This window comes from Rhea pennata, chromosome 5 (assembly GCF_028389875.1).
Source record: "Rhea pennata isolate bPtePen1 chromosome 5, bPtePen1.pri, whole genome shotgun sequence".
Lineage (NCBI taxonomy): Eukaryota > Metazoa > Chordata > Aves > Rheiformes > Rheidae > Rhea > Rhea pennata.
In genome coordinates, this window is record NC_084667.1 from 56,885,001 (window position 1) to 56,902,777 (window position 17,777).

Genomic DNA, 17,777 nt, shown 5'->3' on the forward strand with positions numbered 1-17,777 from the left:
TTCTGGCATATTTACCAAGAAAGCCAATAATACCAGGTTCTGACCAATTTCAAGTGACATAGAAAGCTTTGATTTTCTTCCCTGCTATAGAGAGAGCACTAGCTGTGCTCATAGCTATGTTTTCAGTGTATGTTTCACTATAGTTTTCATGTTTGTAGCCACTGCTTGCTGTTTTAACCACTGTTTGTTTGTTTTTGCAACTAATTTCTTTTCAATTATTCTCATATTCCTTACGTGGATGATATGTGTATAGGCTCTTGAGCCAATATTTGATGAAGAGAACAGAGGCAGATAATATCAGCTGATTGTATCTCCACTGTTTGTTGATTTCAATGTCTTTTTCTGACTGAAAAAATAAAATTCCTATTTGCCAAAATTAAGCCCACATTCCTCTTTCAGAAAAGGGGATTTTTCGTGGAGGTGGAGAATAAGGCTTTTTAATAGAATATTTTCCTGTGTAAAATGCTCTAGGGCATTGAGAGGTAAGAGTGGGAGTATCTTGGATGGCTGCCCGCCTTCCTTTCTAACTTTTTTCTGAACACTGTCCAGATGAGCAATTCACAAATATTCTTCCAGAGGAGCAGAATGTTTTTTGGTGACAGCAGCTGTCTTTGCTCTTACCAGTAAGCTCACAGAGCTAGAACAGAGTTTTACAGATGAGAACAGGTTATAGAGTTGTGTGCTTAAGCAATATGGAGATGATCTGATTGATATCATCATAAATAAAAATAATTTGCCTACGTGCTAAAGCCCTCATCTTTAGTGGAATTTGGCAGTAGTGAAGCACAAGGGGCTTGCTGCACAGACCTTTTTAAATGTTGTAATATTGTATCCTTAGGAAAAAAGAAAAATGAAAACCATAATTTCATCCTCTGTTTTACAGCAAGACCACTGGTACAAACACTGCCTTTAAGGACTACTGTTAATAATGGAACTGTGTTACCAAAGAAACCAAGTGGCTCTTTACCTTCCCCATCAGGAACCAGGAAGGAAACTGTATCACCAGCAGCAAAAAGGTGCGCATATATTAGAAACATTATTATTGTAAATTGAGAAAATAGTATATCTTCATTATTAAACTTTTAGTTGTGCAGTTTTTTTCACTTTCAAAGTAATGATCTAAATGTTTAGTTCAAAAAGAAAAAGAGAGATGAAAATCCTTCTAAGATATTTTTAAACTTACTTAGTTTAATTAAAATTTTTCAATAAATATTGAAAAAAATACACAGTGCTTGGTCTACTGGTTTCTGTATTACTTTCCTGTTAATACAGTCTTGCATATAGAGAATAAAACATTTCTGCTCTATTGTTGCACAAAATGATACACAAAGTAGTGCAAAGGTTCTTTTAATAGCTAATGGAAGACATTCTCAGGAGGGAAAATTCTGTGTTTAGTACATATTTATGCCAGTGAAAACATCCCTTTTGAAATATCTTGCAGTTAACATGTATTTAAGTCCTTTAAAAAGTACTGAAAGATCTCAGTTCTTCTTGTGTGCGTGTTTGTGTATGTGTATATATATAAATTTAAGTAGGCTACGTATGTGCATGTTTTATTCATTATACATCTAAGTTATAAAGAATGTAATGGGTTGGGTGGAGCAAGTTCAAGTTACACGTGACAGTTATTGTGGTGTTAATTTGCTGTACTATTTGCCTATAAAAAATAATAAAATATTTTATGTGGGTTTTTTTAAATTTCCTTTGCTATGTGTCATCTTCAGCTTTTTATAGTGATGATGCTGTCAATCCTGAGGAAGGCAAGTTGTGGAGAGGATAATATTAACCTGATAAGATCTGATGCTTGTTTTGTAAAAAGGATTTCTCCTTAAATGGGAGGTGGTGACCTAGGATTTGCTACTACTGTTACTGATTTGAAGGGGTCTGATTTTCCAGAAGACTCTGGTTTTTGTTACTCTAAAGAAGCTATACCATGCAGGATTAAAATTGGAAAACACTCTAGTAGTTTCAGCCTCACACAAATGGGACTGGGCTCCCATGAGCTGGCACTCACTGCAGCTGCAGGTTTGGCAGGTTGGCTGCTGAATCAGCCCATAAGATAAGAGAAGGAAGGTAAATACCATGTAAATGGTTATAATGGTATCAGAATTTCGAAGGTGGCTGAAAAAACTTGCCATTTAAAAAGAAAATTTATTAGTGTTTAAAAGGGGGAACGATTTTGTATATGATAGGTTTTTACAAAAATTTATTCTTTACAAGTTATTTTTTTTTTACCGCTAATAAAACAGTGAGTTTCACATGGTAGTTACAAAATAAAAGAGAAAGCACAAATGTTGACACCCTTCATCTGTGTACAAAGGGTATGATTCTGTTAGCGTGTGTGCGCTCTCTCTTTCTTCTCTCTCTCCGAGGTTCGGCATAGGACATTCCACCCCAAATTAGGGTGGATCAAATCCAGGTTAAGACCACAGTTGTGGTTTCTCCATTCAGAGAGTCCTTAACATAGTTCATGTTAGGCGTTATCATAGCTCAGGATCCCTGAAGATAAGTGACCTCCTGCAGCCCTTCCACCTCACCCACCTCCTTTCTGGATGCCCTCAGAGCTAATGGGAAAGCCCTTAGGGAGCATTTTGTTCACTGTCTTGGTTCCTGTACAAGAAAAGTCTTCCACCCAATATGGATTTTGAAGTCCTTTTGTCATGCTCCATCCCTTCCCTTTGATGTAAAGGGGCTAGACTGAAGGGGCTTTAAATATGTAATATAAAAATGTATATTCAGTTTGAGGGAGAAAAAGAAAGCTTGGACAGTTTTTCTGTTAAAAAAGGACACTTAGTAAAAGTGACTGCTTTAAAGTTAGGAAGAGCAGAATTATTTCATGTTTTAAAAAAAGTGGTTACAAATCCAGGTCCTATGGAATTCTGGCAAACTGTTTCTTAAGGCATTCTTTAAATGAGTAATGCAAATATGAGCAAATATTACTCCCTTCAAAGACTAAAATAGTGTTTGTTGGATTTGATATACATTTTTTATTTTTTAAGTTTCTTCATTAAATTACATTAAAGTATATTTCTGTGCCTTCCATATAAATATACTTTGAGATGAGTAGAGTCAGTTGTTAATGACTTCACCAATGAGTTACTGTGAAAATCTGTTTTTCTATTGTAAATTATTCTCCACTTTTAATAACTTTTGATAATGAATCTTAAAATAACTGATAGTTTCTTGTATTTTTCATAAATTATATTCCAAATGAACGGTATTCAAACAGTTCAGTATTCAGAGATGATTCATTAGGTGTTCCAAATAGCTTACTTGCAAATAGTCAAGCATATGAAATCATTATGATGAATATTCATTAATATGAATTAATTATATCCATTCATACTTTGTATTTATATTGGATCTTTTTACATCCAAGAACTGTAGGTGTGTATGCATATAACAGTAATGGAAATATATCAGCAAGATAAAATATTTTCATTTAAGTAGTAGAACTTGTATATTTGTGCTAAGAAGCTTCACTTAGTGTTGACCTGTTTATAGATGGTGTGCAGTTTTAAGTAACTGTTCTTTAGTTCTGATTTTTTTTTAATTCTGATTTCTGCAAAAACAGTCATGTCTTTATAGTGCTTTTCCTATAGACTGATACCAAAATATTTGCTAATTTGTAATGCTGGTATTCTAGTAGTCCAAAATATTTTAATGTGGCATAACGGCTCTAAATTATATTGAATTTTCAAAGATATTTTAAAACTTAATGACAACTTTGGTATTTACAAACTCTTAACACTTTTCCTGTGCAGTAGAGGTGCAAAACTGATGTAAAATAAAAAAAAAAAAAAAAAAAAAAAAAAGATTTTTTTTTCTGAATCTCCTTTTAAATCATTGTCCTGCTATTGATAATTACAAGTATCTGTTAGAATTACTATAGTAGAAAACACCTTCTTCGGGTTTTTGTTCTTATGACCTGTGACCTTATTTTCAAGAAAAAAAGCAAAAAGATTTAAGTCAATGGAGCTGACCTCCTAACTGTTTTACTCAGTGTGATGATAAATAAAACAACTGATTTCTTCGTTCTCTGACACTTTACAATTTTGATTAGGAAGTGTATGACAGTCAATTGAAACAGCATCTCTCTGTCCATTCAAACTGTTTGCAACACATACGTATATAAATATATGCAAATAATCTTCACAGGAATCAAGTGCACGTCTATACATTCCACTGTTTAGAAATATATGTACTTACAGATATGTCTACATACATAATCTCATTTTATACAATAGCTATATTTAAATGATTTGGTTAACTCATTTGAACCTGCAGGTTGGTATACTGCTTGTCTCCTTTGCTGGATTACCAAGAAGCTGTGATTCAGAGTTCACTACATTTTCTGATTTTCCATTTAATATTTGAAATGGAAATGACTTCTGACAGGAATATAAAATTGGAGGTAATAAAAAAAGGCCTGAAGCTGAAATAGCAGAACTACCAGGCTTTTATTCAAGTTATGCGACCTACTCTTTCAATGACCTTATGCAAATCACTTAACCTCCATGCATATTGGTTTTCCATCGGTGAAGTGTGCATCATGGGATAGCACTAGACTGTTAGAAGGGCTAATATATTAATTAGAACTAGATCTTGCAGAGTGCTGAGTAACCTCAGCTGACTCTGACTTTAATTAGAATTGAGGGCGCTAACCTCCTTCAGTATTCAGACCTCATATAGTCAATACGCAATTATCCAAGGTAAGGAAGGGACAAAGTTACACGAATAGAGCAAAAGTACAAATAAAAAATATAGGTTGATTAGATTATAAATGCATGCAGTAGTCATGCAATGCAAGGTAGAAATCCTGGCAATGCTGTTAATAGTGGGATCAGAAATTCTGGTCCAGCACCAACTTGCGCTACTGTGTTAATGTGATGCAGTGCCATGTGAACACAGCTATATGCTCCCAGATGCAAGCTGGCTAACGTAGAACTGATATGATTTTGTAACCGACTGAATAGTCACCTGACACTGGTAATCAAGAATTACCTGCATTTGTAAAGTGTTTTAAAGGCTTTTGTTTTTAAACAAAAAGCCTTTGCTGAGGATTTGATTTTGAATTGAATATATTTAGTACTTTTAGGAAGTAGAAGTCAGGAATTAGGCTGAGTGTTTGGGTATAAGCTTTATGAAGAGAGCCATATTATCATTCCAAACCTCGTGCATAGAATAATTATTTGAAATCTTCATTCCGAATAGGATGAGCTTTGTGTATCATGAATAGAACTCTCCTTTCCTTTCCCCCTGCACTTTTCTTTTCAGATGTGATGTGGCTTGAAGTTTGCTGCTTAATGTTAAGTTTGTGTTTGGAATTTGTCCAGTGCACAGTAGTAATGTTTTGTGTTCCCAATTAAATTCTAGATTTTTATGGCTGATTGAGGAAAGCTTTGTTTCCAGCAGTTGAGAGGAAAAAGGAACAAATGTAAGGAGGGGAATGCAGACAGTACCTTTCCCAGTAGGGATGCTGTTGCAGACTACAGGCTGGACAGTACTTTGTCTTTCAAAAGACTACAATCGGTCATTCTTTCTTCTTGAGAAGATTGTAAAATATTACAATGGTGCAAAACTCTGAGAATGGAGATCAAAAGGAAGAAGCTGGAACAAAGAGAACATTACAGAAAGCTTTGTTTGTGAGGAGAATAAAATACTTTAGAAGAATAGGAATTTGTCATATTAAACTCTAAACCCGTGGCCCCTAGGAGATTGTTCAGTCTCCTGGAATTAATGTTCTGCATTCTGTTCTGGGGGCAACAATGATTTGTAACTGGCACACACACAAACGCGGTATCAAACCTTCAGTTAAGTCTTCTATTTAACACTTGACTCACAAGAATAATGTTTTAGGAGAAAAAGGATATAAATTAAAAAATCTCTCTCCATTGAACTTTGAGTGGCAAAATCATTATTCTACTTTACTATATCTCCAACAATTAAAGTTATTAGTGCACTTTGCTTAAAGGCAAAATGAAATTAAAGTCACATAGTATTCTTGAATTTATTCTAATTGAATTAAATGAGTGTCAGAAAGAGTGCTAGACAAGTTTCAAAATATTAATATCAGTTACTATCTAAGACCATTGTGCACTATTTTTTAATTCATTTTATTAAGAAGCTTTTCCTTTTGCCTAAAAAATTTTGGTAATTAAGGCTTTTTTTCTTTTTTTTTTTCCTTTAATTTTTGGCCAGATTTGCTCACCACAATTCAGTAATGCAACCATCTGAAACATTCATGCTATGCAGTGGTATATGTATGTATATATGAGGATTTCGTTTCTTGTGCTTACTGTTGCTTTGTTAATAGTCTTTTGTCTTCTAGCTGGATCATCTGTCTTGTTTCCTCAGATAGCCTCTTTGATTTTTTTTCCCCCAAAGTAGCTTTAGAAATGGTCAGTGTATACAAAACATTGCTAAGATTTTTGTCATTCAAAGATACATTGATGTTCTTAAATGTATGGTTTGAAATGATCAAACATCTAACTGAGTGTCAATAAACACTATGGTGTTTACTCTTGCACGTTACTTCATATCTTGAATGCATGCATTTATATGTCTTTTAATGTAAGTTTGTTTTTAATGTCTTATTTCCACATTTTATTGTTGCATTCACTTTTTATTCTGCTTTGTTTACGCACCTCTCAATCTGGATAAGCAGGTCTGTGAATCTTCTCAATGCATGCAAACTGAAAAAGCCTGCTCTAAGGTGAGGGATCCTTAATAGCTTTGTAGTGTTAAAGCTCTGTTGTTTTTCCTTTCTGTTTTGGTTCAGCACATAGGAAATGACTGTTTTGGTAGTCGCGTTAACACTGTAGAACCTAACTGTAAAAATTATTACAATCTTTAAAATTTCCAGAAATACATTTTTAATATTTATTATTATCATTGATATACTTCAGTGTCTTACAAAATTTAAATGATAATAATTCCTATCATGGTATCACGATTTTCTCATTCTAACATCATTTTTATTATGGGGATAGTTCGTTAGGCAACATTGCTTTCTTAAACAAGCTAAAAATAGCATTACTGAATGTTAGCTTTTTAAATGATTGAAAATGCCATAAAGTTAATATGGAAACCAAATTCTCGAATCCAGTTATACTCTTAGAACTCTGTAAATTAGAGGTATATTTTCTGTGATTTCAATAGCTTTTTAAAATGGTTTTAAAATTTTTTGATCTTTTTCTATTGCAGTAAAAGTAGTTCTGACACTATGAAATGAGACTTCGTTTTTTAAAAAGAAGATAGTGTTACACCGAGCCTTCAGTCTCACTTGTTTTTATCCATTAGTTTGTCTTTTAAATGTTGATAGCTATAAAAATGAAACCATAAGCAGTATTAAAATTAAATTGAAATCACTTCTATAACTTACAGTTTTTCTAACATTAGAAAGATTTGGTCGTTTCTTTCATTAATTTTTAATGTGCACTAATATTGCATCATCTTCTCCTGGTCAAAGAAAAGAAGCAAAAATAATTATTAGACCCTACAAAAACACACAGACAGGATGTTTATCCAGTGGTATGTATAATGTAGTGGAAGAATTCATGCTAATAAAGATATTTTATGTGGCATAAACATTTTCAGTATCAGAGCTCTATTCTTAAATTAGAATAATATTAAATTGGATGATATTATGAGAGGCAGGGAACGTTTAAATGTTAACAGTAAGCTATTTAATTTATTGGAGAAGTTTTCTTAATGCAGTTGTCCTTTAAGATGACTTGAATCATCTTAAGCCAGTTTAGGAAACACTGATTTCTGAAGTCAAGACAAAATTAAACTCTCCTTGCTGCCACTTCCCTTCTCCTAGGAACTTCTTTCTTTCTGTCCCTGTACATAACTTAGCATTTTGCTCTTGTGTCAGTCTCTCCACAAAAACAGTATTCTTAATCTCAACTTAATCATTTGAATTCAAGACATTGATTGAAGAGTCAATGGCAGGATTTTTTTTGTTGTTTTTTTGGTTTGTTTTGTTTTTTGCGTAGAGCTCACAGAGACCTGGAGCGATGAGCCTGATAGTACCCAGGCTGTCCCCGGGCTCCTCACCGTTGGGATGAGGATGAGGCTTGAAGAAGCAAGCATAGAAAAACTGAAGTTTTGGGGTTGGGAGGGTTGCTTTTGAGTTTTGGGGAGGGTCACATGGGTGTTGGTGTGACTTTCCAAGCAATCATCAGTGTCCATGAGAGCTGGGAGAGGAGAGCTGCCACAAGGAGCTGTGGGAATGTTACTGGAAAAGCGGCCTTTTCCGCTCCATTTTTTCGGAGGAGAGAACAGCACCAGCTTGGCATGGTGGGGGGGAAGCTTCTATTTACCTGCTCGGTAAAACTGCTCGTGTTCAGCTTGTCTTTTCCAATTGGAGGGAGCTGGATGGTTAAGCGATGCCATAAAGTTGCACGGGATCTTTTTGATGGGTACCCTAGCAGGAGGGGGAGGCAAGGAAAGGGAGGATTTAAGCCTTAGAGGAAACACTTCATCAGGAAATGTGGGGAATCTAGTCCATTCCTACATGTAAGTAGGAAACATACCTTTTTACCAAGCTAATGAAAAATTGCAAACCAGCTCTCCATTAATTTCACGGGGGGTGGGGGGTATTAAAACTAGCTTTAAAGCACAGCATAACTGATTCTGAACGCAGAGATAAATAAGTCTGCCAACTCCAGAAGTTTGGAGCAGTATTCCAAGATTTGAAATGTGACCTTTGAATATTCTGCCTCAACAGTATAATGTATTACCTGGAAAGTAGATTTTTCAGCCTACCTTATGATGCTGATATAGCCCGTCTGCTGTTTTCTGATGAAGAAAAAAGTAGTATGTTAGTCTTTCTTGTATTAAATACTCAGCAAAACTCTTAGGTAGGCTTTTCACCAAATCAACCTGAAAATTAATAAAAAAGAAAGAAAAAAGAATTCAACTTTTAAGATATAGTCATTTTTAGAGTCAGCATTCCACTTAATACATTTGTCAGAAATGTTTGTCATAAAAATATGTGCTTTTACTAGTACCGCTGTAAAAGGTGATCCTTTTTCTATTAGCACTGTTAAGAGAACCAGTTCAGCCGAGCGTGTGTCACCGGGAGGTCGGCGGGAAAGCTATGGGGACTCCAAGGGGAGTCGTAACCGCACGGGATCCACCAGCAGTTCCTCAAGTGGTAAAAAGAACAGTGAAAGGTAATGTTGTTTAAAAGTTGATCTCCTTTCTACACCTACTGCCCTAACAATGAGATTAGTCTCTTTAGTTCCGCAAGTACTAAAGGTGTTTTTGTTTGTGTTTTTGGTTTTGTTTTTTCTACACTACACCCGTTGGACAAAGATGTAGTTTAAAGCACTTTAAATCAAACCATTTTTCAAGTTTAAATGAAATGTTTGCTTTATGTCTACACCGTGAGCAACATGAGAATCTTGAATTGCCCAAAAAAGCTCGTAATTCTTAACTATGTTTTTTTCCATTATCTCGATGGTTTCTCTTAGTCTTCAAGTTCCTGGCATACCTATAAATGTATGGTCTGAAATCATCTAGTATCTAAGCAAAATTGTTTTCTGAAGATGTTAGTGTGTGAAGAAGTGGCTGAGGTATGGGAATTTATGGCATTATCAAAACATTTTTATGGCAAATGACAGATTAAAGAAAAGTTGAAATGTAATAATATCTTCTAACCAATGCCATCATTGATTAAGTCAGATTGATGAGAAGTAAACGAGGCCTAAATGCAAGTAATATCCAGAAGACTGGAATAAAGAAATACGTATTTCTGTATTAGCACATAGGTACTCTGTTTTAGTATTGTTTTCTCTGTACTGCTGAGTATAAAGAACAAAATGTCTACTTCAGCAGCTTCAGGCTTAGGGTGGTCTTGAACAGACAGCTAATTCATTGACTGATTTTTGTGGTGAAGTCACTATATTGGGAGATGATTCTTTTCCATATTTTCTAGACAGTTTTGCTCTTGGTCATTTCACTTGATCTCTGTGGTATTCTAGTTTCCTATCTATAAAGTGGAGGTGATGACACCATTTCACCTTCTTGCAGATGTTGTGACCATAAGAAACAGAAGGATCATATAATGCATCTGTTTTATCTGTACATCATAGCCTTTGTATGAGTCATTGAGTTGCTTATGAACCAATGCTATGGTCCGGTAATTCTTCCTCTTTCCCTTTCTTTTTATCCATTTGACATCTTCCCTTGAGAGACGTGGGGAGTGAGTGGGATTGTTGTGAACTGATGGACAGCCTAAATATAGATGATAAATTATTGGTAGTTTCCTTGCTTAAGATTTCAGCTGTGAAGCAAAAAAGCAATTATGCAAAATTTATGAAACTTTATTCTATAATTTGCTATCTCTGTCACAATGAAAAATTAAGAATATAGTCAGAAAAAAGATTATAAAAATGTTGTGCAAATATTTAATTATCTTCCTTTGATAAACTAAAAAGGTAGCCAAAAGTTGTCTTGATATTGTGCTTCTGTGGATATGCATGAGCCTTTATAAACTGGCATAAATCCGGGCCTTCTAGAACTTCTCAGAATATTACTTTGTCTCAGTATATGATTTTTTAAAATTAAATTTTTGTAAAGTAATTATAAACAACAAATAACATTTGTCTTCTGGAAACAAATATGTTTTGAACAGAGAAGAAAATGCTGCAATGGTATTGAATAGATGCAGTTTGTTTTTTTTCCCCAGCAAGTTTTTAGAACTAGACTTTAAATTTCTTCTAAGACTGAAATATAATTGCAAAAAACATTTTGCCATAACTCTTAAGTAATAGCTAAATAAATGCTCCTTTTAAAGGAAACACAATCTCTTATTAGATTTCTTAGGACTCTTAGATCTCTTGCTGCATGTGTAAATTCAGATGAAATTATTTTATTAAACATTTCAGATTTTTATAGCATGGAGAATGTCTGTCTTAAAACATCTGATAGAATACTGTTGAAGGAAAGAACCAAATATCAGCATTCATAGGGATGAAGTAAAAGGTGAAATTAGACAAGAAAACTGACCAGTGAGGGGAATGGTGAGAAGGTAAAAGCTTGCTGTTAGTTTAAGCTGCAAATTCTGCAGAGCGTTGCACTAGTGCATAACTTTATGCAGTTGGATTGTCTCACTGAATTCATTACTAAAGAGCTATTACTTTCTGTGCTGATCTCTTGAGGCTGATGAATTTACCTAAGACTGAGTTTTTACTTCTATGCGTTATCTGTTTAACTTCCTACTCTATTGCCCATATCAAACTGTAGCAACAAGATCTTACACTGTGACCTCATTCATTCAAAAAAGCTTATATAAACAGAACAAATTTTTCTTTAATTAAAGGAACCTTTCTATTAAAAATTACAGATTTCTATAACTAGGTGTGTAGGCTTTTGTTTATGGAATATGTGCAGGAAGTACACCTACCACTGGTGAAATTTCATTACTTCATTTCCAATTTACTATAGTTTTTAAATAGATATTTAGCAAACATATGAGGATCCTGCATTGTCTTTTTCTATGTATTTTATCTTATGCAAAAAATTGCATTATAGCAGGTCCCCAAAAGATGAAGTCTGCATATGTTGTTCAACAGAAATTATATCTGTCAAAAAGTAAACATAGTACTGTGCAAAATCTGTTTTTTCCAGGATATCCCTGAGTCTTTGCTATGTGTATAAGATGATAATTTTCTGAAATTAATTTTATATTTATGTAACAAAGCTACTAAAGGAATAAGGTGAGCATATTAGTGTAGTTCATTTAAAATAATAATAGACATGACTTCTAGCAGCTATATAGACACTGAACAATTGAAAAGATGGTTTCCAAGCTAACTGAGAAGTAAAAACATCATGAGCTAACTAATCATCTGCAAAATTCTTTTTCCAGTCTAAAATTGATCACAGTAGTAAATTACATTTTTAATGTTTTCATACTATTCTAATAGAAATGTAACAGTAATGTAATTTTGCAGCTGCTGGGACACAAAGGGTTGGGCTACGTTTTCGATCAGAAATCACTTAATTTGTACTCAAGGAGGATGTCCAAAGCACAAGTGATGCAATGCTTAAGTACTATGCAATTATTCCAAGGAACTAACAGAGAGCACATGTTAGACTGCCTTAGCTGAAGCTAATATTGTTGGTCCTGCTATTGGTACAAGAGTTTTATGGTTAAGAGAATTTTCCCAGGTCTTAGAGGACCTGATTTGTATCACCTGCAACCAGATGGCATTCAAACCAGAGCTCTCACCTCGTTGAGGAGTGTCTTTGTCCTATGGAGTAGGCTGGGAAAGGACATGCTTCATGCTTCCTGTTGAAGCTGTGCCCTGTGCAAATTGTTTTTTAAAAAGTGTGTCGTGGGATCAGAGTCAAAATGAGCATGATTCTGTGTGTTAGGGGCTAAGGCTGTCCCCTTAAAAGTAACTGCATGTGTGGAAGAGTGAGGAGAAGGGTGTTACCTAACCAGCTACTCACAGCCCTATCATTTTCTTGCGTCGTATCTGGTCTATAAGTGACGCTTACAACAGAACACATGTCAGGAGTCTAAAAAGGCAATTATGAAATTGTTTTTGAAGTGGATGGAGTGGTATGGCTAATTTCAGTTGGTAGGCTAGCGTACAAAAACATAGTCCTTTAGAAAGATATTAAAAGGATATTTAAGAAGAAGGGGTGAGGAGGTGACCTTTACTACTTTACTCCTTTACTGCTTTGGGGTGTCTCACTTCCCCATCACTATGAGAAGGAGTAAGCCTTTTTAAGGGGAAGAGAGGTGGAAAGTGATTCAGGTTTTAGGAGCTCAGAGCTGTGTATGTGGTTAGGGTTTGTGTAATTATAAAGTACACGTGAGGTACTTTATTGCTGTCATGAATCAACCTTTCACATTAGTTTCATTAGTTTGAATAAGTCATCATGGACTGTTCAGAACTAAGTGGGCTTTCTTGTCTCTAATAATGAAGCCTTTTTGACTACTGCTCCATCCCATAAAGCTTTTATTTTCTATAACTATCTTCATTCATAAAGAAAGGTAATCCTGGTGTTAGCAATGGCAACACATCACGCTATTTATATAGATGAGATTGCCTATGTAGGCCAGCTTGAGTTTCGATGCTTGGCTATCTCATGGCTGGTATTTTAGAAGGATACTGTATCTGGTGGGCAGAGTCAGTAGAATTCATGAAGTAAATCTATCATTAAGTAAAATTATTATTCTTGATATAACAGTGTCAAATTAAGGGAAGAGAGAAAATAGTGTAAAATTATTTATATCAACCTTATTGTAGAGAAAGATTCTTTTATGCTGAGAAATACTGTACACAAAAGGACCCTGTTTCATTTCATTTTTTTGTCTTCTCTTCATCTGCCACTTCTGTTTAGAAAAGGACACTTTAGTCATCCTCTTTGACTGGTATGGAGACAGGATTAAAGCTCGATGGATGATTTATCCTTCAGTGTTCAGTGTTCCTCCGTTAAAAATAATACGGTTTTCGTCCCTTCTGGGATCACACTAAGAAACACAGAACATCATATTTTATAAGTTTTTATAAATTTTGCTGAATACAGATAAAATGGAACTGAAATAAAAATAACTACTTAATATGGATACCTTTATGCCCCTATTAAGTTTCACCAGAAGCAACATCCTCAGGCTTAATCGTAAAAGGGCAAAGGATAAAGAAAACAAATCACTTGTGTTTCTTGGAAAAGATTGCTTCTTTCTGACTATTGTAGTACTACCTAGATTGCTACTCATCTTTTCTTTCTCTTCCTTCTCTGCACATGGTATATTTTCCCCTCAGGTTTTCCCAAAGGGTTTTCCTATGACAGTAAGACAAAGCAACTTTAGTTTCAGTCCATTGAGAAAGAAGAAACATTTTGATAATGGATATGTGCTTTTCAGAGGCTTTCTGGATTTTATCGAAACTACTATCAACCAAGAACCAGCCAAGAATCAGGCAGTTCCATGTTTTGTGTAAACTCTTAGGAAAGGCACCAAACTTTATTATTATTATTATTATTTAACTCCTTAAAGCCAGAGGGAACAAAGCCATGAAGCAAACACACACCTACATGTGCACTGATGTAGTGGCCTGCACACACGTGCATAGAGATTTTACAGTTAAGGATGCGTTCCTACTTTTTTTCCCCATATTCTCCTATAACTGAACTAACTCTGTAGAAGAAGAAGATCTGGCAGTTAATGGGCGACAATCTGTAGTCATGAGATGTAAAAGGAATTGAATGTAAAATGGGTTTTAGCATCTGCCATCAAGGAGCCACAATGTATGCTGCTTTTATTGTGTCTGCATGAGGATCTACCTTGTAAATAAATGAATTACAAAATTATGTAAACTATTTTTACCTTTCACATGTACAGTATGCACAAACTTTTTAAATGTATTTTTTTCATTATTTTCACAGCAAACCGAAGGAACCAATGTTCAGTGCAGGTAGGAACTTTTAAATTTTTTAAACAGATAAATTCTATTATGCTATCACAGTTATCTGTGGATGTCCAAGAAGTGGTGTTGGGACTTTAAGCGTGAAACCTACAGGCAACTGCTGGCATATTTTTTTAAAAAGTTGGTCAGTTTGCTCTAGTTTTTATGGGGCCAATGGGCTTATTTTACAGTGAGGATTCTTTGAAAGAAGACAAAGAAGAAAAGGATGTGTTTTCCCACCCCAAATATATCTTGTTTTTCACAGCAATATTGATGTTTTGTTAATTAAAACATATGCAAAGTTCCAGCTGTGACACTATCATATTAAATAAAAGAATTCTACATTTGTCCCAATGATCAAATTTGTTAAATTACAAATAAAAAAAATGGTTTTAACTATGGTTTTGGAAATCTATCTTTAATTTGGAAGTTATTGCACTTTTTCCTGTTTGTGTCACTGTAACAAGATTTCAAAAGCCAAATTTCAGATATAAATGAAAGTAGAATTTGGTCTTGTCACTAGAGTTATACAAACTTTTAAACAATCTCAATGAAGATATGAAGCTGAATAGTATACATAGCCACTTATGTTCTACAAAACCCAAAATAACTAAAATAAAAGCTCTCTAATTACAGATTAAGGGACTGAGTATTTAAGGATGGTAAAAAAAAACCCTGTTGATTCATCAGATCTATCATAGTCTTTCCATATATGGTTCTATAAAGGTATTATATTATATAAAGGTAATTATACATTAAACTGATAAGGTAGAAAACCTCATTTTTTTGGGTCAGCATCCATTTGTTGGATCAGCATCTAACAAAGCTCCTAAGCCGTACTTAAGAGAAAGAAAACTGATTCATGCAGCATATATTTTTGTCATGCAGTATTTCTTCTCCCCTAGCACCTTGTAAGCAAAGGTATTTGGAATTGTTAAACTTCTGGCATTTTCCAGTAGATAAAGATCAGTAGTTAAAGATATGTGACACGGTTACGCCTCTCGTTCAGACAAAATTCTCACTGAAATTACTAATTGTTTCTAAGAAAGATATACTTGATATTCTTAATACTTACTTTTAGCGTGTAGATGCATACTAAAGCCCAAATAATATTTTAACAATCAAAGAACACTTGGAGCCGCTGGCTGGAGGAATAGAGTTTTGACTGTAGTTACCCAACCTACTGAACGGGAATGGCTCAGTGTTTTGTCAAGTGACAGGTTAGCCTGCAGCAGAACACAACGGGACCGCCGGTAGAGCAGGTATTTAGTGAGCCTGTTGTACCTAAACACGTCTTTATCTAGCCCTTCTGTCTCTGTCTCTGTAATCACAAGGGAAGCGCCGTGTGACACACTGCAAAGGTAGGCTTCACTTCCAAAACCTCATAGCTCTCGAAGCAAAACTTGTGCTAGTATGGTAAAAGCTGTATGCATAAACAGCTGTTTTATAACTTCTACATGCATTTTACAATGTCAAACCTTTTCCATTTCTTTTGAATAAAGCAAAAAGTATTACACCATCTATTGTACCATCTACTGAATTATAACCCTCAGCTGCACTTTAATAATGGGTTATAATTTAGATGTGTGTGGACTTTCTCAGAGGAATTTGAATTAGAAAAAAATATGTTGAGAGAGCTATATGGCAACACCTGGATGTTCACTGTGCTTGAAATGGTGTTCTGCACTTCTGCTGAAATTCATATAGAATATGCCCCTTTGTTGGCTGGTTTGCTGTTAGCTTAACATGCGCTTGTAGGCGCCTTGATATTTTTTCCCTTGCTTTTTTATACTGAGTAGACTCTAGAGTTTTCTGAATGTTGAGTAAGCAGACCTCGGCATAAAACTAATTTCTCTGTGCTTTTTGCTCGGTGTTACAATACAGAGTTACACTTGTTAAAACATATCATAATGGTTTCTAAAGCTGTAGCTAAGTTGTAGTGTAAATATGCACATCTTTGATGCATGTTTATATCTGTGATATAATCACAGGTTTGTCTTGCTTTTTAAAGACAGCTTATTCCTAATAGTTTTTGTACTAATCAGCATCATTCAGCTTTGCAACAAATCTTAAGATTTCACAAAGAGATGATGTTTGTTTTCAAGACAAAGTATTTGAAAGAGTCTCTAGCTCTATGTATTTGATTTTTATGCCTGCAATCAGTAATGATCTCCTTTGCAGATCCTACTAGTGTTCATGCATCATCTTATTCCAATTCAGTGATTCTACATTTTTAACTGATATTTTTCAACAACAATTGAAATTTTGCAAAGTTGCAGGTGTAAAAGATACATTTCTTTAAAAACGTCACCATTGGTCTGTCTTTGTAGTTTCTGCTGACTGTCTTTATATCTATGTATCTTCACATAGAGAACTTTGCTGTCTTAAAAACTAAATGAAAAGGGATGTGGATTGGTTATGTTACTAGCATCAGTCATTATAGATGAAATTAATATTACGAAAACTTAGACATAAATACCTAGACATTTCTCCTCCTGGCCTGTTCATCCTAAGTTCCTCTTTATAGTTAGCAGACAGACATAGTCATTTTGAAGATTCGATTTATATACTTTGTTTTTAAACATCTAAACAACATGTGATGAATTCCTCCCAAAGTGTCTGTTATTCCCTGCTGACTCTAAAAAGGAGCTTTGAGTGACTCGGTCAGATGTGGATGCTTCTATAGTAGATGTCTAAATTCAAGTTTTATGAGTCCCGTGATACGTTTCTGGTGACAAAGGCAGTTCAGTGAATTAAATCTTCCATCCATGCCTTTAGTAAACACAGTTAGGAGTTGTCACTGCTGAAAATATATTAACTTCTAGCATACCAGTATTAGTAGTATTGGCATATATTTCAAGCTCATTAAATAGATACCACATGCTTGTACAAACAGTACTTTAATGCTCTACTATTATACAGGGGAAAAAAACCTCCATAGTTTATTTTATACTACAGATCTATCAGAGCAGATTTTTAAAAACAGTTCCAGTATTCTGGCAGTTTTAGCAGGCATCTTGAACTCCAACCATCTGTCACCATTATTGTTCTGTGCTTTAAAAAAAAATTATGTTAAATTTTCCTTTTTTCTTTTTGTTTTATGCATGAATTCTGTAAATTATGGGGTTTTTTTGAGCCCTAGCTGTAACTTTACTATGACAGATCAACTAGATACCTTTCCCAAATGAAGTAGTATATAGGCAAAATACACATATTTATGTAGTACAACATAGCTATGATGTTTATTTGTTTTGCCAATATTTTTAATTCATTTAGTCAGGATCTCTAATGTGTGCTTATTTTCAAATTCAAATAGTGCCTTAGTTTTCAAATTAAAAAAAAATG

The 17,777-nt window shown here is 34.5% G+C and overlaps 1 protein-coding gene across 6 annotated transcripts in view; it reads left to right on the forward strand.

Annotated features, from left to right (window-relative positions):
• The window catches only part of EML1 (EMAP like 1), a 125,451-nt gene that overhangs the window by 76,757 nt on the left and 30,917 nt on the right, over positions 1-17,777 (forward strand). For 4 of the 6 annotated variants that reach the window (XM_062576459.1, XM_062576462.1, XM_062576457.1 and 1 more), the window contains 4 exons: positions 884-1,016; positions 9,048-9,182; positions 14,413-14,441; positions 15,767-15,793. In XM_062576459.1, coding sequence (XP_062432443.1) covers positions 884-1,016; positions 9,048-9,182; positions 14,413-14,441; positions 15,767-15,793 — 324 coding nt within the window. The remainder of the gene's footprint in view (positions 1-883; positions 1,017-9,047; positions 9,183-14,412; positions 14,442-15,766; positions 15,794-17,777) is intronic. The other 2 variants (XM_062576458.1, XM_062576461.1) reach the window with 1 other exon arrangement.